The sequence below is a fragment of the Perognathus longimembris genome, chromosome 21 (genome assembly GCF_023159225.1).
Source record: "Perognathus longimembris pacificus isolate PPM17 chromosome 21, ASM2315922v1, whole genome shotgun sequence".
Classification (NCBI taxonomy): Eukaryota; Metazoa; Chordata; class Mammalia; order Rodentia; family Heteromyidae; genus Perognathus; species Perognathus longimembris.
This window is the reverse complement of record NC_063181.1, coordinates 32,661,601-32,686,737: the sequence shown is the minus strand read 5'-3', so window position 1 is coordinate 32,686,737 and position 25,137 is coordinate 32,661,601. Positions and strand designations below refer to the sequence as shown.

At 39.6% G+C, this 25,137-nt stretch overlaps 1 protein-coding gene across 1 annotated transcript in view; it reads left to right on the top strand.

The window, feature by feature from the left end:
• Positions 1-2,032: 2,032 nt before the first annotated feature.
• Positions 2,033-25,137, top strand: part of Adam32 (ADAM metallopeptidase domain 32) — a 73,673-nt gene continuing 50,568 nt past the window's right edge. Inside the window, exons 1-7 of the mRNA XM_048330526.1 lie at positions 2,033-2,057; positions 9,627-9,712; positions 14,956-15,017; positions 15,441-15,516; positions 19,448-19,524; positions 21,344-21,521; positions 24,914-24,982. Of these exons, the coding sequence (XP_048186483.1) occupies positions 2,033-2,057; positions 9,627-9,712; positions 14,956-15,017; positions 15,441-15,516; positions 19,448-19,524; positions 21,344-21,521; positions 24,914-24,982 (573 nt within the window). The remainder of the gene's footprint in view (positions 2,058-9,626; positions 9,713-14,955; positions 15,018-15,440; positions 15,517-19,447; positions 19,525-21,343; positions 21,522-24,913; positions 24,983-25,137) is intronic.

The following is a 25,137-nucleotide window of genomic DNA, read 5'->3' as shown; positions in this document are numbered from 1 at the left end:
GGTTTTTTTTTTAAAGCAAAAACCAGATTTTATTAAATTTTGTGTTTATTTGAAACCTTACTGTCTGGCAGGACTCTTAGGTACTGGGATAAGTGTCAGTTACACATGGGACATGTTTTCTGTCCTTTGGAAGTATAATGAACCATAGGCTTGTTCATGATCCTTCTGCCTCAGCCTCTTGAGTGTTGGGATTGCACGTGTGTATTTCAATGCTTCATATAAACACTTCCAGTAAAGACAAACAGGAAAGGTTGAAAGGACAAAGAAATAACAGCAAGAAATTCTTTGAGAATACTTATAACTGGCAAGTTTAAGCATTTCTTCTAGGTACTATAAAGCAAAGTGAAGCCAGCTTGGCTCAGCTGATATTGGAGCTGGCACTAGCTGACCCTACCAGAGAGGTGTGGTTTTCATTGCCTTGATTTTGCTCAGGCTATCCTTTTTCAGGCTGGGGTAGCCTGTTGACATTTCACATATCCATAAAGTCACACCACAGCTGTCACTTGAAATGTGACTCCTCTACTAAGCATTTCCGTGATTCCCACAGGGCCTTTGGGTGTGTGACTGCCTCAGAGTATAAGAAATTCATTCTTTAGTATTTGAAAGGAATTTAGTTAGCTGCACATAGATGGAAACGGGGATGAGGCTAGTAGGAAGGAGACTTTGAAGCCCAAGGACACGAACCAGCCTCCAGGTAAGACCAGAAGTCAGGCCAGAAATACTGAAGATATGAATAGGTGGCAGACAAACATCTACATTTAGAAAACTTTACACTACCAAGGCAGATACTTGGCTAGATTTCCCCTGGAACAGAGGTGCTGTAATTATGTAGGAATTTTCTCTCACCGCATGGATGAGTGGATATTTGTTGCACTGTAGGATATTCTTAAGAGAAGGATAGCTTCAATCTGAAGAGACTATCACATGGATTTTAGCCAAAGGCTGGTGGAAAGCCAAATTCCAGAGAAAAACGACAGTCCGTATCATATGGTGAGGGTGCAAGAAAAAAAATAAATGGCTAGTTTATTGAAATCATTATCATTACAACCACTACCACCACCGAAGCTTGGCTTTAGCAATAAGGGATACATATTTGTGTTAGATTTTTTCTTTCACTTGTGACCCTGGGAACAGAATCCAAGACCTTTGACCCCCCCAGATTCCATCAGGGCCGAGGGCCACACCCCCGCCCACTGAGGATATCGCACTTGCACTTTAAAAGCACCTAGAAAGTGGTTAGACGTGTTAGCAAAAGGCAGTGGAAGAGGGCTGCCCCTACACGGGGACTGGGTTCTGCGGCTCCAGGGGGCAGCAGGCCATGCGGCTGGGGGCTGCAGCAGGAAAGCGAGAGGCCTGGGCGTGGGGAAGAGGCCCCGCCGGCGGCGGCCAGCACTTCCGTGGGGACGCCACCGGCTCCTCCGCGCCTCTAGAGGGCGCTGCTCTGGAGGGCGAATGCACACACGCCGGCCGCCGCGTCAGCGCCTCCTGCGCAACCGCAGCCCGGCAGCATCAGCATCCCCAGGGCAACGGCTGCCCCTAGCAACCAGGTCAGCTCAACGGTCCAGCGGCCTAGTGCCCGGCTCGCAGTGGAGAAGACACACACACACACCATGCTCCTCCTGGTACTGCAGCTGGCCTGGCTGGGTGTCGTGCTAGTGTCAAGGCCCGGTAAGCCCAGGGCGGAGGCTGCCTTTTCCTTGGAGTCCCGCTCTGCGTGGTCCCCTCGGCCTCCTTCCCAGGGCCGGGGCCTCGCAGCCAGGGGCTCACCTGTAATCAACTCCGGGACAAGCCTGGCTGCCTCGCTGCCTCGCAGGCCTGCCCGGCCTGGCCAGCCGCCAAGCGCGCAGGGCCTGGCATCCGGAAAGGGCATCCTGTGCCCTAACCCCAGAGCACCGACCCTACTTGGCCGTTGGTTCCAACGAATCCACGCCCACCCGGATCTCCTAGGACCACCTTCCCCTGCCCTTATGACCTCCAGTCGCATCCACTGTTTGGCAAAGTGATATTGTGATAGGAACCCCACATTGTGCCCATGCACCGAATTGACCCCATTACGGGTAGGTGAGGCATCCAAACTATGATGAATAGTACGGCAGGTGTGTGTATTTGTGTATTTGTATCCTGACTTCATATATATGCCTAAGAGTAGTATGGCGTTTTGTTTTTATGAGGAACCCCCATACTGTTTTCCACAGTATCTGTACTGGCTCACAGTCACACCGACAGTGTGCAGCATGAAGAGTCTTTCCCCTTCCCCCAATACCGGTCAGCATTCATTGTTGGGCTCCCCACGAGGGCAGTTCTGACTCGAATGAGATGAAATCTCTGTCATTTTGATTTACACTCCTTTTATGGACAGCAGTGTTCAGCATTTCCTTACAAATTGGCCATTTATACTACCTCTCTTGGGAACTGAGAACTGTTTTATTTGCCCATTTATTAATTGGATCGTTGGGCCTTTGATATCTACAGCATTGATGTTTTAATTCCACCAATCCATGAGCATGGGAGTTCTTCCCAGGCTCTGGTGTTTTTTTTTAATTTTTTTTTTTTACTTCATTCTTCAGTGATTCATAGTTTTCCTTGTAAAAGTCTTTCACTTCTGTACTTAAATTAGTTCCTAGGTATTCTATTTTTGAGGATTTGTTTTGTTTTCCAGTCCTGGGGCTTGAACTCAGGGCCTGAGCACTGTCCCTGGCTTCTTTTTGCTCAAGGCTAGCACTCTGCCACTTGAGCCACAGCGCCACTTCTGGCTTTTTCTATCTATGTGGTGCTGAGGAATTGAACCCAGGGCTTCATGTATACAAGGCAAGCACTTTACCACTAGGCCATATTCCCAGCCCCATTTTTGAGGATTTGTAATAGTAATGTTTTCCGGTTTTCTAATCTGCTTGTGCTGGTGTATAGAAAAGCTACTGATAGGCCCATTCTAATTATAAAAGCTGCTTATAGACACATTCTTATTACTGTAAATGAGGGAAACCATGCAACCTATGTTTCTTTGGGTCTGGCTTATTTCATTTAATGTGATTTTTCCAAGTCTTTCCATTTCCTTATTAATGGGGTAATAGCATTCTTTCTGATGGAAGCATAGAATTCCTTTGTGTTTATATACCACATCTTCTTGATCCCTCATCCACAATAGATAATAAAGACAAAAAATTACACTTGGACATGATAAGTTAAACAGGAGTCTAACCATTCACACAGTGAGAAAAAAGGAGGCTATTCTTAGGAGAGGATCGCAAGGGCTCAATAGTTATGTGCATATGATCATATAAAATGATGCTTATCGGAATGAATTCTAAGAAATGGAAATGAGATATTTCTACTTTTGTGGTTTTTTTCTCTTTTCTGTTTTTCCAATTTTGTTGCTTTTAAAAAAATTTCTGTACCTTTTGTCTTTTATGTAAGTTTATCTGATTGGGGAGGCTAAGGAGAACCACAGAAATGGTGAAACAAAGAGTGAATTAATTCAGCAACAATACTCACTAGACATGTTGAAAATGAACTATACAACTTGTGGGGAAGGGGGGTTGGGAGGGGGAAAAACTGGGAGAAAATGAAGGAAGATGTGACACTGCTCAAAAGAAATGTACTCATTACCTAAATTACGAAACGGTAGCCCTTTTGTACATCACCTTCACAATAAAAATAAAAAAGTAAAGAAAAGTTGCTGATATTTGTATGTTGATTTTGTGTCTTGCCAAGTTTCCAAAAGTATTTATCAGATCTAGTTGTTGGAACATTCAAAGTTTTAAAAAATATAGAATCATATTATTTACAAATAAGAACAATTTAACTTCTTCCTTTCCTGTTTGAATCCTTTTTATTTCATTCTCTTGCCTTATTGCTCCGGCCAGGAATCTAGCACTATACTGAATAAGAATAAAGCAAGTGTACATTCTTGTTTTGTTCCTAACAAAGGAAATGTTTTCAGTTTTCCTGATGGTGCACCGTTTCTTCTTGCTAATTTAGAAAGCAGCATAAACTTTGGGTTTATGTTAACCCCTAAATTATGGGTTGGACAATTTTATTATGCTATCATATAATCCTGTAGATTAAAAATAGGTTCCACCGAGCTCAAACTAAGGGGCTCTAGTAGAGTCTGTGGATTGTGGCTTCTTCTTCATCTTCAAAGTCAAGAACACTGGACTGAGTCCTTTTTACATGACTAAGTCTTTAGTTCCCTCATTTATTTTCTTCTACCTATGAGAAACCTGTGATTAAGTGAATTCCAAAATAAATTTCTATTTTAAGAACAGCTGATTAGTGACGGGGGTTGCTAGGTTCTGGAGGATTAGGACTTTAATATCTTTTAGGGGTCATGCAATGGTGAGATAATCAGGGGCCCAGGGAGAAACAAAACCAGAGATTTGATAAGAAGCTGAGGCAAGATGGTGAAGGTATACTGCCATCACTGTCAATCAAAACTACACACTTTCTAGAGGCTAGTGGCTCGCACCTGTAACCACAGCTACTCAGGAGACTGATATCTGAGGATCATGCTCCAACCCAGGTAGGCAGGAAAGACAGTGAGACTCCAATTAACCAGCAAAAAGCCAGGAGTGGAGTAATGGTTAAAGTGGTAGAATGCTAGCTGGCTTTAGCTAAAAAGCTAATGGAGAGTGCTCAGGCCTTGAATTATCAAGCCCCACTACTGTGTGCACATGCAGCAGGCACACACACACACGCGCGCACACACACACACACACACACACACACACACACACACACTACAGACTTGTTCCTGGTATTCTTGGCTAATTGGAAAAGAAAAAAAACTATCTTTTCCTATAGGTGCCAAAGCTGATTCCCTCGGCAAAGAGACTATATTTGGAAAAATGTCTTTTATTTCAGTCATTACTTGAATAAATTTAAGACAATCCCTTGTTTTTCCCTATGGCTTGTCTTCCATTTCTACATGTCAAACAAATCAAATGGGTTTGTAATGGACTCATCACACTTGCATGTTTTAGTTTGGCTATGCTGAGATGCATGTGTGAATTCTGAAAGATTGTGGCTTAATTGAATGTTTTGGTGAAAGTAGAGCTGATACTCAGGGACTTCCATTTGACCTTCCCTGTTACAACATCCCTCAGTATAGGGCGACAACGTGTGAATCCTTTGAACTACTTCTTTATTCATCTGTTCTACACCTACAAAGAAATAACTGTAGGTCACAGAATCTATTTGTACATCCATGGCTGCATTCATGTATTTGAATGGAAAGTCCTACTGACCACCAGTAAGCACTCATTTTTCCTCAAGTGAAAACAGTAGGTTTTTTTTTTGGCCAGTCCTGGGCCTTGGACTCAGGGCCTGAGCACTGTCCCTGGCTTCTTCCCGCTCAAGGCTAGCACTCTGCCACTTGAGCCACAGCGTCGCTTCTGGCCATTTTCTGTATATGTGGTGCTGGGGAATCGAACCTAGGGCCTCGTGTATCCGAGGCAGGCACTCTTGCCACTAGGCTATATCTTCAGCCCCGAAAACAGTGGTTTTTAGAGCCTCAAGGATCAGGCTAGAGCTACCGCTGAATATCATCATACAGAAGGACTGAGTAAATTGGGTTCTGATTTTGTAAATTCGGTCTGAATATTTTTCAGTCTTCAATTCCTTGGTATGTAGAGATGTTGGCCCTGCTTTAGTATTTTCTGTTTATGTTATGCATTCATGGTCCATTGTGGACCATGGCTCTTTGTTTTGTTATCCTGTTGGCTTGGATATGTTGTTTTCTGAATTTGAAATGTGTAGCATCTGCTTTACATAACACATAACACTTAAATTCTCACTAGTGATTTTTCACAAGTAATGGGAAAATCTAATGTCCTGCTACGCCTTACAACCTCCTATCCCTTTTTACTAAATGATTTTGATCATTTTAATTCTAGTTTTTAAAATTTTTATTTTATTGTAAAGATGATGTCTACAGGGGTTACAGATCCATAACTGAGGTAATGAGTACATTTCTTTTAGAACATTGTTACCCCCCTCATTTTGCATACTTCCCCTCCCCCACTCCCATCCCTCCCCCACTTGTAAAGTTCATTTCCAACATAGTGCCTTGTGAATATCACAGTTGCATTGGTTCACATGTCCCACTGTTTCTATGACTACCCTTCCCTTCCCCAAATCAGATAAACTTATATACATGACAAAGAGTGTTGAAATCAGAAGCAGTGACCACCAGGAATTAACCAGAGGAGAAAAAAAAGAAAGACAAAAAGAAATAAGTGTAAACAGTACAACCACAAAACAACCACAAAACCCTCTTGTATCCATATTGTATAGATCATTTTGATTAGCCTCATTTTATATGGTCATGTACATAGCAATTGGGCTCTCGTGATCCTTTGCTAGGACTATCCTAGGCATATCCTAGTAATAGTTACAAATGAAGGAAACCATGGAGCCTATGTTTCTTTGGGTCTGGTTAGCTTCACTTAATATGTTTTTTTTTTTTCTGTACCTTTATGCCAGGAAACAATTCTATTGCTCCTTATTTTGAGTTTATCTCACATTTTGACCATGGCCTACAGTAACTTTAAAGAAATTGGTATGCTTATATTTTTTTCTCTCTCTAGCTACACTTGTCAATGTTAGTGTATTTGCTCATATGTCTCCATCATCACATTTTTAACACTTGCATGTAGGATATAACTACAGCTCCAACAGGTGCTGCAGTTTTTATTCTTTTTATTATTTATCTCATTTAGTATTTTCATTATTCATTTAATGCTCACTACTAGGCCCTTTATCATAGTTTACTAATATATTTATTGGAAGGAATTGATCTGTCCCTTTTGTGGAAGGCACACATAAATCATTTTCTTGGTATATTTGCTTGTAAACATCTGTGTTTTGTTGCAATAGTTTTGCTGGGTATAAGTTTCTTGGGTCCTCAATTTCTCACCATAAATATATATGTGAAGATATATATATATAATGTATATTAAGATATAATGCATCAATATATAGTATATTAAGATATAACATATCTTTATGCCTTTTTTTTTGCCAGTCCTAGGGCTTGAACTCAGGGCCTGAGTACTATCCCTGGCTTCTTCTTCTCTACGATTTGAGCCACAGTGCACCTTCTGGCTTTTTCTATATATGTGGTGCTGAGGAATCAAACCCAGGGCTTCATATATACGAGGCAAGCACTCTACCACTAGGTCATATTCCCAGCCCCAACATATCTTTATATATAATATAAACTTATAGATTAATTTATATGAATGTATTATATATTAAATTTGTATATTGAATATATATGAAAATATACATGTATGTATATATATGAAAAGTTATAGTAAAAGCACATACCCACATATATATGCTTTTAGAAATTGTTATTTAGTATTGTAACACTGAATATTCAAGGCAGACTGTTTTTATCCCTTTATGCTCAATATTATTTTCTTTTTTGTCATAGTTCTGTAGGAATATTTATTTTAGCAACCCAATAACTTCAGTAGAATATGTCTTGGTTTTGACTCATTGCTGTCACTCCTGAAATGCACTGTACTTTCTAGTCCATTATTTCAGGAAGGCCCCTTCCTTCCTTCCTTTCTTCCTTCTTTCCTTCCTTCCTTCCTTCCTTCCCTTCCTTCCTTCCTTCCTTCCTCCCTTCCTTCCTTCCTTCCTTCCTTCCTTCCTTCCTCCCTTCCTTCCTTCCTTCCTTCCTTCCTTCCTTCCTTCCTTCCTTCCTTCCTTCCTTCCTTCTTCCCTTCTTTCCTTCCTTCCTTCCTTCTTCCCTTCTTTCCTTCCTTCCTTCCTTCTCATTCATTCTCCTTCCTTCTTTCTTTTCTTCTTGTGGCACAGCGATTTGAACTTAGGGCCTCGTGCTTGCATTCCTGGTGTTCTGCCATTTGAACTACACCACCAGCCCTTGGAAAGGTTTCCTTGGAGCATATTGTTGATCTCTTTATTTTTTTCATTCTGTTTTGTTCAGGAAAAGAAAATTTAGTGAAAGTTGAATACCTCTTCTCTCACAGTCTTTGGCCTTTTATGGTTGTTTTCAAAATTAAATGTTTTGTTCTTTTCTTTTGTATAGGGAACACCTGATGAATTTGTATGTCACCCCTACACAGGGACGATGCACATCTTCTCTGATGCATTCTAGTTAGGTTTTAAGAAGAGAACTAGGATGAGGCATTGGTGCTTGCATAAGTAAACCTTATGAATGAAACTGAATAGAATTCAGTCAAAGTAAATTCAGGGTTACTAACTTTTATTTTTATTAAACTTTTTTCTTTGTTGTCAAAGTGTGGTACAGAGGGGTTACAGATTCATATGTAAGGCAGTGAGTACATTTCTTATTCAGCTTGTTACCGTCTCCGTCATTCCCCCTCCCCCTTACCCCCTCCCCCCAATAGTTGTGCAGTTGATTTACACCAAATAGTTTTGTAAGTATTGCTTTTAGAATGGTTTGTCTTTTTGTCCTTTGTCTCTCAATTTTGATATGCCCTTTCCCTTCCCCAGTTCTAATACCCATATAAACAGTATCCAGGGTATTCGGATGAGATATAGTGGTAGCGGGGGTACAACCACAGGAAGGGAATACAAGAGAAACAAAACAAAACAAAACAAACAAACAAACAGACAAGAGAAAAAAACAAGAAAATACAAAAGGTACGGTTTCACATGGCATGTTGATAATAATTACAACAGTGGTATAACTCTTGTTTCTGTAACGTGGAGTTCATTTCACTTGGCATCATCTATGTGATCATATGGGTGTAGCTATTGGGGTATTTTTGTCTTCTGCCATGACTAGCCTAATCATGTACTAGCTATTCCCTATGAGGGACACCATAGGGTTTATATTTCTTTGGGTCTGGGTCACTTCACTTAATATGATTTTTTTTCCCAAGTCCTTTCATTTCCTTACAAATGGGGCAATGTCATTCCTTCTGATGGGGGCATAGAATTCCATTGTGTATATGTACCACATTTTCCTGATCCACTTGTCTACTGAGGGGCATCTGGGTTGGTTCCATATTTTAGCAATGACAAATTGTGCTGCGATGAACATAGTTGTGCTGGTAGCTTTAGTGTGGTCTTGTTTGTAGTCTTTTGGGTAGATGCCCCAAAGTGGGGCTGCTGGGCCATAGGGGGAGTTCTATTTTTAGCCTTCTTAGGAACCTCCACACTGCTTTCCAGAGGGGTTGAACAAGTTTGCATTCCCACCAACAATGTAGTAGGATTCCCTTTTGGCCACATCCTCTCCAGCATTTGTTATTATTGGATTTCCTGATAATTGACATTCTTACTGGGGTGAGGTGGAATCAATGTTGTTTTTGATTTTTGCATTTCTTTTACGGCCAATGATATAGAGCACTTTTTCATGTGATTCTTGGCCATTCTCATTTCCTCTGAAGAGAAGTTTCTTTTTAGGTCTTTAGCCCATTTGTTGAGGGGGCTGTTGGTTCTTTGATTATTTGTTTTGGAGGAATTTAATTTTTTGAGTTCTGTGTATATTTTAGATATCAGGCCTTTGTCTGTTGAACGGCTGGTAAAGATTTTTTTCCCAATCTGTGGGCTTTCTGTTTATCTTGGAAGCTATGTCATGTGCCCTGCAGAAGCTCTGCAGTTTGATACAGTAAGGTTACTAACTTTTATTTAAATTTTTTCAGGTTCTCAAAATTCATTTATAGAAATCATCTTACCAGAAAAAGTCCAAGAAAGTGCACAATCAAAAGAAGGAAATGTAAGAACTATTTTTCACAATTTAAATTATTATATGAAATGTCTTATTTTTATTACACAGTTGTAAAATACATCAGCCCCATTATAGTATAAATGTAAATATGTATTATCACTACTGATAAGGAATTTGAGGTTTTGATGGCAAAACCAAATGCCTTAGAGTGGTCTGCCTTAACATTTGTTATTTCTCATAGTAATTTATTTTAATTTAATCAAATACAAAAAATAATGGTAGAGCTTAAGTTTCTTATTCCAGGCCTATCAAGGACATATCTAGGACATTCAGATGTAGAGAATAATATTCACCAAAATGACTAAGAATATTCTTTAGCCCAAACACCCTGTTTTAGTGCACATGCTTGCACTTCCCAGCTCTTAGACAAGAAACCTTTTGTTGTTCTATTTCTAGTAGAAACAGAAATACCTGTTTTACTTAATAACTACTCTGACTGGGGTGTGATGGAATCTTAGTGAGTTTTAACTTGCATTTCTTTGATGGCTAAAGATGCTGAACATTTTATTGTGACTCCCTGGTCTTCAAGTGGCGATACTTTATCTTCCATATGCTCTACTTTTCCACTGTGCTTGAGTATTATTTTTATTTCACTTGTAGAGCTTTTAATTTGGTAGGCCTTTCCAGAAACAATAAAGCAAGGTAGAAATGACTAAAAAAAAAGAGATTAGGTTCTCGGCTAGATGATGACCTCTGAAATTCTTCTGGCTCTCTTGGAGTAAGGGTTTTTGCTTTGTTACCTTAGAGATTTAGAATCTGTCCTTTTTACCTTCTAGCTACCTTCTTTGTGCTGCAGTCCTCTGCTAGCTTACTAATTTGCCCATCTCCCATTATAGCCAGTGCATGTGAGTTTTGTTTCTGGGTCCTAGAGACATGGGAGGATGTCCGTGTCAGCGCCCATATCCATTGCCTGCTTTCTTAATGCTACAGATAACTACTCTGATTAGGGTGCAATGGGATCTCTGTACTTTGAATTTGTTTTTTCTTTCTTTTTAAAAAAGTGTTTAATTGGCATTTTCTTTTTTTTTTTTTTTTTGGCCAGTCATGGGCCTTGGGCTCAGAGCCTGAGCACTGTCCCTGGCTTCTTCCCGCTCAAGGCTAGCACTCTGCCACTTGAGCCACAGCGCCGCTTCTGGCCGTTTTCTGTATATGTGGTGCTGGGGAATCGAACCTAGGGCCTCGTGTATATGAGGCAGGCACTCTTGCCACTAGGCTATATCCCCAGCCAATTGGCATTTTCTTGATGGCTAAAGTGTCTATTCAGTTCATGTGGCCAGGTAAAGTTCAGATTACTTGTTCTTTTGGTGTGTTTAAATTTTAATTCTTTAGATCTTCTGGATATTAACCTTGTAAAAAGAAAAGCTGGCAAATATTTTTTCCTCTTCTGTAGTTGGCTCTTCACTCTGGTAATTGTTTCTTTTGCTATACAGAAGCTTTTTTTTCTGTGATAAATGCTCAAGTTCCCTTAACTCTTTTTATTATTAATTTACTTCATTGTTATTATAGAGGTGATGTACAGAGGGACTACAGTTACATGAGTCAGGTAATGAGTACATTTCCTTTGGTACAGTGTTTTCTGTTCCTGTCTTCCAGTCTCTCCCTCCCATCTCCACCCACGCATTGTATAGTTCACTTCATCAGGGTCCAGTGAGCTCCCTTTTCACTCTTTTTCCCTGGAGTTCTGTTCCCTTCCCCACCTTCCCAAAGATTGTATAGAGGCTTTGGGGGCGGGGGGGACAGAGTGCCAAGATACTATGTACAGAAGCTTTTAAAGTTGACTTAGTCTCATTGATTCATTTTTGCTGTTTTTCCTGAGCAGCTTAGAGTCCTACTCTGAGTCCTACTTAGAGTCCTTAGAGTCCCACTGCTGGTGCCTGTAAGTTCCAGTGCTTTCCTGAAGTAGTTTCAGGTCTCATGTAGATCTGAAACTATTCTAAATCGAGTTTTGTACAGAAGGAGATATAGTTTCAGCTTTAGCATGTAGACACACAGTTTTCCCTGTACCAGGTGCTAATGACTTTCTTTTCTCAACCTATGTTTTGGAACTTTTCAACCTATGTTTAGTGGATGTGCGGTTCACCCGCTCTACTGTTCTCCTGGGTTACATGCCTTGGTGCCAGTACCATTGCTTTTGTTACTGTAGCTTTGTAGTATAATTTGAAACAGACATTGTGATAGCTTGAGCATTGCTGTATACTCAGGATTGTTTATTTGTATTTTGTGCCTCCAAATGAATTTTTGGTTTTTCCCATCTGGTCCTTGGCTCTTCATTGATGTGAAGCTTTTCATTTTGATTCAATCTCATTAATCATTATTGTTTTATTCAGGCTTTATTTTTTCAATAATTCAGTCTTTGTACATAACCTGGAATTTGCCTATTTATTCTAAGTTTTCCAGTATTCTGGCATACAGATATAGTCTCTAGTGATTCTTTCTATTTCTGTGGAGTTAGTAGTAATGTCTCCTTAATAGCTCTATTTTTATTTACTTACATCTACTCTTTCTATTTAGTTAGTGTAACTGGTGGTGTGTCAATTTTATTTATCTTGTAAAAAATCCAAACTCATTTAATTGACATTTTATATTGCTTTTGAGAGTTATTCACTTCTACTCTGTTATAACTTCTTTTCTTGTATTAGTTTGGAGGTTTTCTTTTTAATCTTCTAGTTCTTTGAGGTGCAGTGGTGGATATTTTATGTGAGGTCTTTTGTTTTTCCTAGGTAGATACTGATTGCTATAAACTTCTTTCCTTGTGCTGCTTTGGCTGTATCCCAAGGGCTGTGGGGTATCTGTACCCCATCAGAGTCTATTTTTACTTACCTATCATTCTTTTTTTTCCAGTATGTATTAAGTGCACTCAGGGGTTTCACTATGGTATTTCTGAGATTGAGATACATACACATACACACATATATAGCAGAAATATATATATATATGCATAGTGTTTTCCTCAGAATAACCCTCTGTATTGCTTTCTTTTCTCTTGCTATCTCAATAACCTATTGATCAACAGCTTTCATTGAAGTTCCTTATGCCATCTTTATACATAGTGTTATAAATATGCTCTCCAAAAACTACTAGTGTCACAGTGGAAGTCACAAAGCCAAAGAATTATCTCAGCAAAGCAAAATTTACTTATGTGCAGAAGGGTCTGCCATTAGCCCAAATCCTGGAAAGCTAAGGAACATGCAGGCTGCTTGCCTTTTGTTATCCCAAAACACCCTAAAATATCCTTCTGCTTCAATTGATGTGGCTCAGGTTCACAACCTGCTTACTGATTGGGTAGTTTGAAAAAGGTAAGATGTATCTATATAAGGTGACCATTTGAAAGACTTGAAGGTAAGATTAACTGTCTTAATTACTCACACCTGCTACTTTCTGTGCTTGCTGATATTGTCTTAGCAGCATAGAATTATCAACAAGAGCTAAGCCACCAGGCCAGGGAAGGAATTTTTGAGAAAAATAATTCTCAAGAGATTGACAGAAAGAAAGCAACCTACTCTGATAGAAACATTGGCTTTTCTCACAATTCCTGCCTCATATTTTGAAGTTATCCATCTTTCATCTTTTTTCCCCTCTTTCCTTTTTTCCATCCTCTTACCAAGTCCTAATAGAGTCATGTTCTATGTGTGTGTGTAGTTATACCAACTTATCTCACTTATCTAAAAACATATTGATCTAAGAATGAGTTAGGATAACCATTTGTAAATCAAATCCCCTTTAAAACAAGACAAAGTTGCACCAGCATCTATGTTCAATTATTACCTTCAGATTCACCTCTCTAAGAAAGCATTTTCCTATCATTTTGAATCTTAATTCAAAGAAAGTTCTTTTGCTTTTAGAAATAAACAAAATCTTTGGAATAAATTCAGATTTACAGAAAATTTCAAAGGCATTACAGAGTGTTCCCATATGCAGTTCACTGGTTCACCTTCATGTTAAGATGTATGCACATTGTATTCATTAGAACTAACAAAGTAAAATGAGTATATTACAATTATGTGAACTGCTTTATTTGGATTCCACTAATTGAGAAACTAGTTGTGCCCCATGTTTCTAGCCTCCTTTGCTCTGCATCTCAGTCTTTCTTCGTTTTTCACAATCTCAACGTTTTTGAAAAATATTATTGGACAGGTACTTTGTAGAAGGCGTTGCCATGGTTAGACTGAGGTAAAGAGTGTTAGGCAGATCACCACAGAGGTGAAGTGCTCATTACCACATTACAGTGTGGAATGCAACATCAGCTTACCTCCAGTGAGGTTCCACTTCTGGTCTCATTTTGACCAGGTGCAGACCGGGAGCTTCCAGCGCCCAGCTCCTCTGGTCTGTGCAGTGTCAAGATTGCATCTTCTCTCCACAGATTTCAGGTGCAGCTCTGTTTCTGCTCCTTGTCATTTTTTATATGCTTTATTTTTTCTTTGCTCAGAAAGTCTAAATTTTGCTTTTACAGTCTTTTATTTTCCAGATAAAATCTTGTTACTCTGATTTTCTGACTTGTAGATATTCCCACCTCTTGTGATCAATGTTCTAATTGGAAAACACAACATTTTTGCTGGAGAAATTGTTCGTTTAAAATACAGGAAGTAGGAAGGGGAAGCACAGAAACAGAGGGACAAATGATGAACAAATGCAGCACTGGTACTCACTGGAAACCATGTGGACAATGAACTATACCACCTGCAAGCGTGGACAGGAGAGAGAGGGGGAAAAAGTGACATTGTCCAAGGGGAAAATGTACTCTTATGACTTACTAACTGTAACCCCTCTTCACATCACATTTTAAAATGTTTTAAAGAAAACAAAACGTATAGGAAGTAGATAATACCATTTAGCATGAGTTTAAAGAAAATGGTTAAATAATTTTTGTGTCAGGTAGAGTGAGCTTCACTGGTATATCTTAGCTTAATAATTCTACTGATGCCACCTTAACTAGATATTACAGCAGAGTGTATCACTTCTTCTTACAGAAGAGTTTAGAATTTAGTTGTATATAGATGCCTCACCCAGTATAAATTCTCAGATTGGGTGATTTTTGTGTAAATAGGAAGGATGGATTTATATAACAAATAAATGTTAAAATTACAAATATCTTATTGCAGATTGTAAATCACATGTAGTCTGATATATTTATAAAGACATTGCAAGCATTGTCCTTTTGCTTTGACACAGAGTTGTTGCTTCACTTTTTATATTAATCTCATCTTCACTTTCTGTTGTTCTGGACCCTCTAGGAAGAGATATCTTATATTATTCCAATAGATCAAAAACCATATATTGTACACCTGAAGCAAAGGTAGGTTTTTATTCTTTGGTTTGGGGTTTATTTTTATTGAAATGGTTTACTTGTAATAAAGATGGGATATGAAAATAATACAATTGTTATAAAATTATTTTAGTTGTCTTAGATGAAGAGATAGTCTCTTATAAATTATATCTTTGGTTGTACTGCCTCAGTAGTTTTCATAAAAGGGGAGTTAAGAACTTAAGAAATAGAGCCTCACTTCCTGAAGATTGAGTTATTCAGGATGAATGTAGTAGGGCCAGCAGGAAGATGTGTCCATGAATGCATGTGGTCATATTTGGAAAAATACTTTATAAAAGCAGACAGTGAGTCAGATTTGCTAGAGGTGACAGTTTCAGACTTGCTTTTGGAGGTTTCAAGAAGAATAACCTTTTGACTATCTCTCGTGATTTTTTTTTTATTATCTCTCTCCAGATATTTTTTGGCTGATCGTTTTATGGTTTATTTGTATAAACAAGGATCTGTGACTTCTCATTCTCCAGATATTTCGGTAAGCTTTAAAGTCTCATTCTTTTGCTTAATTTTTAGAAAACATTCTCTCCCCACATCGAATAAGTGCCTTCTTAATACACAATGCCCTCAGCATCTACATATTTAAGGCACTTATTGGTTAGTCATTAGGCTTTTCTGAAGTTTTGGTAGACTAGATTGATGAAAATCTTTCACACTGCCTAGAACACGAACATTCTTCATTCTTCATTAGCATAAATTAATTGTAGAAAAGGGCTTCATTGTAATATTTACAATATGCATATAATATACTGAATATAATTCATCTCATCTGTATTATTATTTCTTAGCTTCATTCCCTTGTCTATTCCTTTTTAACAGTTTTTGGTGGATTTCTTCATGCTATTTTTTTTCTCTCTCTCAAACACATTTCCACCCCCCCCAACACACATACCCCACAATACCCTTCTATAATATTTAGCTCTTTTTACCCCTCTCTTTTATCTCCCTACTCATTGGTTTTCATTTGTCCTCCAACTAGTCTCATGTTTATAATCATGTCCAATCATGTCATATAATATTTAGGTCTACATTCTACATACATTTGAAACCATGTGATATTGTTTTTCTTTTTTGTGGGGCATGGGGCTTGAACTCTGAACGTGGGCACTGTCCCTGAATTCTTCAGCTCAAGGCCAGCATTTTACTACTTTGAGCAACAGTGCCACTTCTAGTTTTCTGGTGGTTAATTGGAGATAAGAGTCTCATGCACTTTCCTACCAGGGCTGGCTTTGAACTGAGATCCTCAGATTTCAGCTTCCTGAGTAGCTAGAATTACAGGCATTTGCCACCGGCACCCAGCTTGTGATATTGGTTTTCTAAACTTGATTTATTTCACTTAACATAATGACCCCTAGTTCCACTGATTTTCATGCAAATGACATAAGATTTATCTTTTCTTTATGGCTGAATTTGTGTGTATCACATTTTCTCGAGTCCATCATTGATTGTTAGGCATCCAGGCTTGTTTCTTACCTTGGTTATTGTGAATACTGTTATCATGAGCGTGCAGATTTCTCTCTTATATGTTGATTGGCATTCTTTTGGATATACGCCCAAGTGTGGTATATCAGGATCATCAGCAAGGAGGAAACTCCTTGCTGATCTCCCATAGTGGCTGAACAAATTTATATTCTCACAACCTTGTCTTCCCCCATCTCGCCAGCATTTGCTCTTTGTTTTCTTGGTGATAGGCAGGCTTCTGCCCCCACAGCCAGCCTGGCATCTCCTGATGCTGGAGCAAGCCAAGGGCTCACTGTTTCGCTGCTGAACTGATCCTCAGGCAAATTAGACACCTCTGTCACGTAGGGCAGGGTGGGAAGGTGACGGCTGTGTCACTTCCCATGTCCCCATGAACTGCCTACCTCGCTCAAGGCAGCCTCGCCTTTGCACACGACCTCATTGCCTCCCTCCCAGCTCCCGTGTTGCTAGCTGCAGACGCCCTCTGCTGTGATCTCTCTTTGTTCTCAGGACCCCCATGTGCCTCCAAACGGAAGGCCCGTTCTCCAGCAAGTGCCTCGCTTGGCTCTTTGACATACGGGATTGAAAGGTTACCTTTCTGTTGCTGGCGAGGGCAGGGACCTGCCGGACGCCCACACTGGGGTGCAAGGCCCACAGGAGGGTGGGGTGTCCCACGGCTGGCTCAGGCAGTCTGTCACAGAAGCTGCCAAGCCCACCTCCTGGTGGAGGCATCAGCTTTCTCTTCTGTCCTGGAGAGCCGGGGCTGGAGCTGCAAACCATGGTTCTCAGTTGTCTTCTGCTTTTGCACTTGGGGAATGTCGCCTGTCCTTTGCTATCCGGATGACTCTCATTCCGACAGAAAACTTCTATCCTTCCAGCTTGCAACTTCGTGTAAACTATTTACTTCTTTATTCATGTATATTTTGTTGATAAGTAATATAAACAAAAGATACACAGGCATACACATCATTGGACCCGAGTTACAGACGCACAGCTCTTTTTCATTGTCGTTAGGCAGTCAGTTCTATTGTCTCCAATGCTCCACACCCTGGGTTTACCTTCTTCCATTTTCTCCAGCCTGAGAGGACCCAGCATCCTCTTTAATTTGTATTATTGCCATCCTCTTCTTGAACATCTCTCTGCTTCCACCCCATGACCATCCCCCATGGCCTCCAGATTGATTCTCTGTTTGCTCAGGAGTCTCCCCAAGGTGGGCCTCTCCTTGTTCACAAGGCCTTGGTCATGCCATCGTTTAATAAGGTTCATTGGTCTAGTTCTCTTATCCCCCAGATCTTGTTTCCTCTAATCCTTGATCTTTATAACTTCTTTCCAGTGCCACGGTGGTCTTGTTCTTCAAACATGAAAGCTTTAAAAACTCAGTCCTTCTGGGATGAAATGTTTACCTTTAAAAACTATACGTCTTCTTTCCTCCTTTCCCTCAAGTCTTTGCTCAGAATTACCCAATGAATTCTTGGCTAACCCACATTTCAAATTCCACTCATATCCTTGGCACTTTATATTTCCTTCACCTGTTTTGGCTGTATCTATATGGTATGCCATGTGTTTAAACCATTGATTGTACTGACATCTCTCAACTTTAATGTAGTCTTCATCACAGTAGGGTTTTTTTTTTGTTGTTGTTGTCTGTTTTATTCACTGAATAAAAAAGAATTTGGTACAAAGACACAATGTTATAAAATTTGTTGAGCCAGGTGCCAGTGGCTCATGCCTTTAATCCTAGCTACTCAAGAGGCTGGGATCTGAGGATCTCAGTTTGAAACCAGCCCAGGCAGGAAAATCATGAGATTCTTATCTGCAATTAACCACCAGAAAACTGGAAATAGCACTGTGACCCAACGGCTATAGCACTATCCTTGAGTGAAAAATCTAGGATAGCACCCAGATCCCGAGTTTAAGCCCCATGACTGACAAAAAAAAGTTGAACTATTGTGTTCACCATCTTGCTTTGCTTATAATGGAAAAGATCATCATTTCCCTTTATTTTTTCTTCTTATCCTTAGCAGTTTCATAAAGTAGTGTGTTAATAAGAAATCTTACATTTGTTTATACCCACATCCATTTGAATCTTGGAAACTGTATGCTGTTCTAGCCCCCGACCCCTGTGGCAGTGCCTGCCACCCTATCTCTGGCTTGATTGTCGCAAGATTAGAGACAATTCTGGCCTTTCCAAGAACATTGTTTTATTTTTGTAAACATTCCATTATGTGTTTAAGAAAGCAGGTGTTAGGTATTGTTTATATATATATTAATTATCCTTTGCTAACATTGCTGTTCAAACCTGCCCATTTTGGATGTTTGATCTATTAGTTACTGAGAGAAATTGGGTTTAAAATATTTAATATGGTTATGAATTTTCTGTTTTTACTTTCCTTCAACTTTGGCTTTTCATTTTTTTTAAAGTTATGTTATTTAGTTAACACAGATGTGGAATATTTGTATCCTGTTGGCAAAGTGCAACTCCTCCATTCTCAGATGTGTCTCGTCGGTGTTAGGAATGCATCTGGCCTTACTTTCTACTCATTTTGTTAACAAAGTTTCAGTCATTCTTTGGTTTATGTTTAGTCTTCTTAGGTGACTATATTTCTCTATGTCTCCTTCTTGTATTATATTTTAAGGAAAATCAGATTCACAATTTTTATATTTTTATTGATGACCCAGATTCATATATTGGAAAATAATCTTACCCCAAGGTGACATGCATTTTGGAAGCAGGGAAAAGAAGGGTATCCCATAATAAGTCATACTCCAAATAGAGTAACCAAGTGGAAGTGGCAAATACACAGAGCCAATTTCCCCATGAATTTCACTTTCTTTAGACTGGTGCATGTCACGTAGCCTACCATCAGTGTTGAGAAGGTTCTGTCAAGTTTACAAGCGGGCAATCATTATGTCAAGTCTTAAGTAACCAATTGCTTTTGTTTCTTCCCTAGGCTCTGTGCTACTATCACGGCTATGTGGAAGGATATCCAGGTTCTGTTGTCACACTAAGCACATGCTCCGGACTGAGGTTCTTTACTTATTTCTCTTTGCATAGCAGGCTGCGGCGTGTTCACTGTGGTTATATATAGCATGCGTAGCTAGAGGAAGATTCTCATGTAGACCTTGTCCCATGACGCTCACCTCTGAACACCTCTGACTGCTCTTATTTCTTCTCCCTTTCCTCATTAGCAAGACATTTCTAGCTTCCTGGAAGGGTCTTATTGTTCCTTAATTGTAGAAATGACAACTGAATGTTCTTGAGTTGGGGGAACCGATTTTAAGATGGCTTACTTCTCTTTTTAGCAAATGATGTATTTGCAACCCCTCTAGTGCATTTATCTTAGTGTTTGGTGATATAAACGTAAAGGAAACTTGCTCTTTATCAAAATAATTTTCACAATGAACATGCACAACTATTAATATAATACTCATATTTTTTTTCATAATACTACTTCCCTCCACTCTACTTAGATAAGTTCTCATTCTGCCAGGAAATTCACTACCTTTGTTTTGTAGTGTATGATCCATTTTCTCACAATCATATGTTTTCATTTTTACATGGAATACTGAAATTAGCAATGACTCCAACAGTTACTAGTATGCAGGGCTAAGTAGTTAAATTGTTAACTAGTTTTGAATCTCATTTTTTATTTCTTATTCAAATTGTGTGCCTAAGCAAAATAAACAAGTGTTATTTCATGATTACAACTTTTTTTGTGTGTTATAAAAACCATGTAATCATTTTCCAAAAGCATTGCTAATCACAGAGAAATTCATCAGGAGTCTTTTTGTTTGTTTGTTTTTGTGCTGGTCTTGTAGCTTGAACTCAGGGCCTGGGCACTATCCCTGAGCTTTTTTCCCCCCCTCAAGGCTAGTACTCTACTACTTGACGACAGCTGGACTCTGGCTTTTTGGTGGTTAATTGGAGATGAGTTTCATGGACTTTTCTTTTCAGGCTGGCTTCAAACCATGATCCTCAGATCTCAGCCTCCTGAGTAGTTAGATTTATAGGCTTAAGCCCCTGGGACCTGGTAAGATTCCAGCTTATTGCTGTATTTAGTCACTGATTTTGAAAATAAGGAGATTACTAAATTACTCTTAGCAATCAATTGACTAGATGATTTGGCTGCTCTGTGTGTGTGTGAGAGAGAGAGAGAGAGAGAGAGAGAGAGAGAGAGAGAGAGAAAGAGAGAGAGAGAGAGAGTTTAACTCAAGACATGACAAGTACTGCCTGGGTGGTGTTCCCACCCCCCCCCCCCCTCCAGCCAATGTGACTTTTTTTTTTTGCTCTGGTTATTTTTAAGGTAGAATCTGGCTTATTGCCTTGCCTGGTACAACTTGGCCTACAATCCTCCTGTTTTTGTTTCCCACTGTAGCAGAGATGAAGGATGTACCACTATCCAGCTTTGGCTGTTGTAATGGGGATCTCATGACTATTTTAGCCCCAGCTAGCTTTGTGCCATATTCTTTCCATCTTATCCTGTGTAACTGGGGTGACAGGTATGTGCCATTGTGCCCCCATATTGAGATGGGACCTTGCAAACTGGTTTTTTTTTTTTTTGCTCAAGATGGCCTCAAACCCACAATGCTCTTGATATCAGCCTCTCAAGTGTTACAGCTAGGATTAAAGGCAATAGCCACTGATATCTACCCAAATGGTTTTATAACTGAAAAGAGTAAACTGGAAAGTTGATTTTATGGATTAAGGAAATCATTTGGCTCTCCAAAGAGAGTTTGGAACAAGATACTAGACTCCATATTCTATATCTTTCCTTTGGATTTTGCCTGTCTTATGGTGTAGATTTTATTATTGAAAGTACTTAAAAGGTTAATCCTTAATTTTGCAGAGGAATGTTGCAATTTGAAAATGTTTCTTATGGAATCGAGCCTTTGGAATCTGCTGTTGAATTTCAGCATATTCTTTATAAATTAGGGAATGAAAACAGTGAATTGGAACGTTTTCATGAAAACAGCAGAAACCTGGAAAAAAATCAAGTGGACTATAACATTTTTATAAGTAAAAAAGTAAGTGATCAATTTTTATTACTGCTTTTAAAGAAAAATAGCTGATTGTGCAGTTGTAGCAAATAACTTTTCTTTCTAATAATCTATAATTTCTTGAAGAAATTTCTTTTTGCAATAATCTGTCAGTTACTTCTCAAGGCTTTCTTAATCCTTAGTTCTTATTTTGTTTTGTTATTCCTAGTACTTTCTAGAATGGTTCCTAGAGTATGTTCCATAGAAACTAAAAAAAAAAAAAAATCCCAGCACTCCTTATTTACTTTGGTCTTCACTTTCCTGGTTGTTCACGGAGCCACTGTTTATAAGCAAGGAGTCACAAGGAGCAGACTGGGCAGGGGTTGCCATGGAAACTGCCGCGTGCTCTATGTGGGTGCACGTGTTGGTTTATGGGTAAGTGGCAGTGCCAGTTGCGCCCAGCACATGTTCTCCCTGTTTGTTGTCAGTTTAACCAAACTTCAGAATTTAGCTGAGCTTTAAGAAGAACATTTTAGAATGACTACATTTCTCAACATGGCCCCCTCACCCCCTGTTATATCTAGGTAGCACAGACGTCGTGTGGCTCATCATGTGTGGTCAGGCGTGATCAGGTCACCTCTGGGTTGATTGTGAAGGGATGTGTCCTCCTTTTCCCTTTCTTGCTGGCTGGAGTATGCGAACAGGGGTGAAGACACTACCCTGGGGGCAAGAAACAGCAGCTCAAGACTAGGGCACCATGCATTTGCTGAAGAAATCTAGGCACATTTGCACAGGTGTGTGTGTGTGTGTGTGTGTGTGTGTGTGTGTGTGTGTGTGAGACAGGGGGTCCAGCCCACTATTATTTTCTACCTCTGTTATCACTCTGCTCTGAAGTGACCCCAGGCCCAAAGGGACTGCAGTGGGCTTTCAAGTCCCTTATTTGTGGTGAACTGCTTCTGTCTTGCTACTTTCATGGTTTCTTTCTTGGTGTTGGCTCAATTATAGTGTGTTATGGATTCTTTGTGTTTGTTCTACTTGGAGTCTTGGGGGATTTTTTTTCTTTTTTTTTCAAATATTCTTTCTTCCCTTCTGTTTGTCTCTTTGTATGGGCTATCTCATTAAGCATATATTGGTATGTTGATAGTACCCCACAGGTCCTCTGAACTCTGTGCTCCTTGTACTAAGTGAAATGAGTCACAGTGTTCTCAAGTAGTGCAAGTTCAAAACAAATTATCATATATTTTTATAAAGAAGTAGAAAAGAGGATTTCAAAAATGCCATAAGAGAAACAATGAACGTTGTGGGCAATGAGAATGCTCATTTCTTAGTATTACTACTACACACCTCTGCACCGGTTATCCCAGGGGACCTCACAAAATGCCAGTGCATGGCAATTAAAGATAAATTGTAAAAAAAAATTTTGATTAATTTGCTTTGGAATTAGATTATTTCTTCTTTTGGATAAAGTCTGCTTTTGAATCTCTAATATTTTATATCTGTTATTAGGGTTTTTAGCTCCATAATTTCCTATCTAGGCTTTTGTATTTTTTATTAAAACTGTTTGGCAAGCTGGGCACCAGTGGCTCATGCTTGTAATCCTAGCTGCTTAGGAGGCTGAGATCTGAGAACCACAGTTTAATGCCAGCCTGGGTAGGAAAGTCTGTGAAAATGTTATCTCCAATCAACTACCAAATAGCTGAAAGTGGAGCTGTAGCTCAAGTAGTAGAACACTAAGTACTTGGAGTGCACAAAGCTCAGGAAATGTGCTCAGGTCCTGAGTTCAAGCCCCAAGCCCAGCACAAAAAAAAATCAAAATAAAACAACTCCAAAACCCCAAACCAAATAAAACAAGAAAAAAATCTGTTCGGTAAAACATCATTCTTCTGCTTTCCTTTTTAATTCTTTGCTCACAATTTTCCTGAGGTCTTTGAGCACATTAAAAAGAGTGAATTTATTATCTCTGTCCTATAAATCCAGTATCTGAACTTCTAAGTATGCCTTTTTTGGTTGTTGATGAAAAACAGGACATTTTAGTTTGTGCTCATCAGTATGGGGGCTTGAACTCACACTTTAGCTTGGCTTTTTTGCTCAAGGTTGGCATTCTATTAATTGAACCATACCTCCTCCTCTTTTTCCCTCCTACTTCTCCTCCCCTTCCTCCTTCTTCTTCTGCTTCTTGTCTTCCTCCTCTTCCTTTTCCTCTTCCGCCTTGTCCTCCTCATCTTCCTCCTGGTCCCCCCTCCTCCTCCTCCTTACTTCTTCCACAACATACCTCTTTTCTCTCCCAGGGCCACTGGGCATAAACTTTTTCCTTATTATATAGTAACCAGATGGATGCAAGCAGATATTCCATGAGCAGGAGCATTATGAAAGAGGACTGTGATTTGGCATAACAGCAATTCTGCTGTATTTATTGATTCAACCAAATTCCTAGGACCAACCTGTTGCAAACCTCTGTCCACACCTTATCCTTCTGATGGGGGAGGTGGGAGCAAGACAATGATGAAGAACAGACCCTGAAACTGGTTTTGGGGTGCCACAGGGTCTGTGCCTCATGCCAGCAACAGATGTCCAAGGTCCTGTGTACAAGGCTTTTATTGATCATCAAACGGGAGTACACACAGGATGCAAGGTAGCAGTCTCTTTGAAGTTACCAGAAGACACCAGAGTGGGGAGAACAAGCCTAGGATTAGTGACTTCCTTATAAACAGGAGGTGAAGAAGAACAGCAAACAACCACAATTTGCATGGGCCCCTGCCTGGCTCCAATGTCTGGGGAAGTTTGGATGCTGATTAGCTCATGCCTGGGGTAGAATCTGTGGTCTTTGCAATGCTAGGAGCAATTGATCTTTCTCTGGCCACTCTCAGACTTCTGAGAGCCAGAGAATGGCCTTCCAGTTCTCTCTGGCAGACCTCATGGCTCCACACTTAGTTTCCCGCACCAATCCTTACTAAATGTCAGGAGAAACAAACTTGCTTCTTGACAAAACCACAAAGTGACATTGCGTTTGTGAAGGCCATGTGTGTATGCAAAGAATGTAAAAAGTTTTTAGTCTTCTGTTAATTCCCCCCCCCATTTCTGTTATTCAGGTGAAACATGTCTAAAAATGCTAAGTGCTTTGCTCTTTCTTTGAAAGTTAGAAGCTGTAAATCGATAAGTGACATATTATGAACTCATAATCAGCGTTCTTGTTACTAGATCACATGACATCAAACTTTAAAAATGTTTTTGTTGTTACAATGGTGATGTACAGGTTTATAGTTACATAAGTCGGTAAGTAGCATGACAAAATTTAAAGCACTACACATGATTTAACAACTGGAAGAGTTATTAACATGTCCTATACATGCTATAATAAAAGCTTCAAGAGAGCACAGAATGAATACATTAAGAAAAATGTCAGGTTTTATATGTTGCTTCTCTTTTGTTTTTCCTTCTAGTTAGATCCACCGCCTCCAACCTTGCTTCCTCTGTATCTAGAAATGATTGTTGTGGTGGACAAAGGTTTGGTATGTGTTTGCTTTTAGTTCAGAAAATAAGTTTCAGTATGGTAATAAGAATCTGATTATCACATCTGATGAGAAATCTCACAGAGCTTGAACAGGGTTTACTGCCAATTCCATTCTTGAGGCTGCAGAGCTTGTCAGAGGACAAGTCTGAGCTC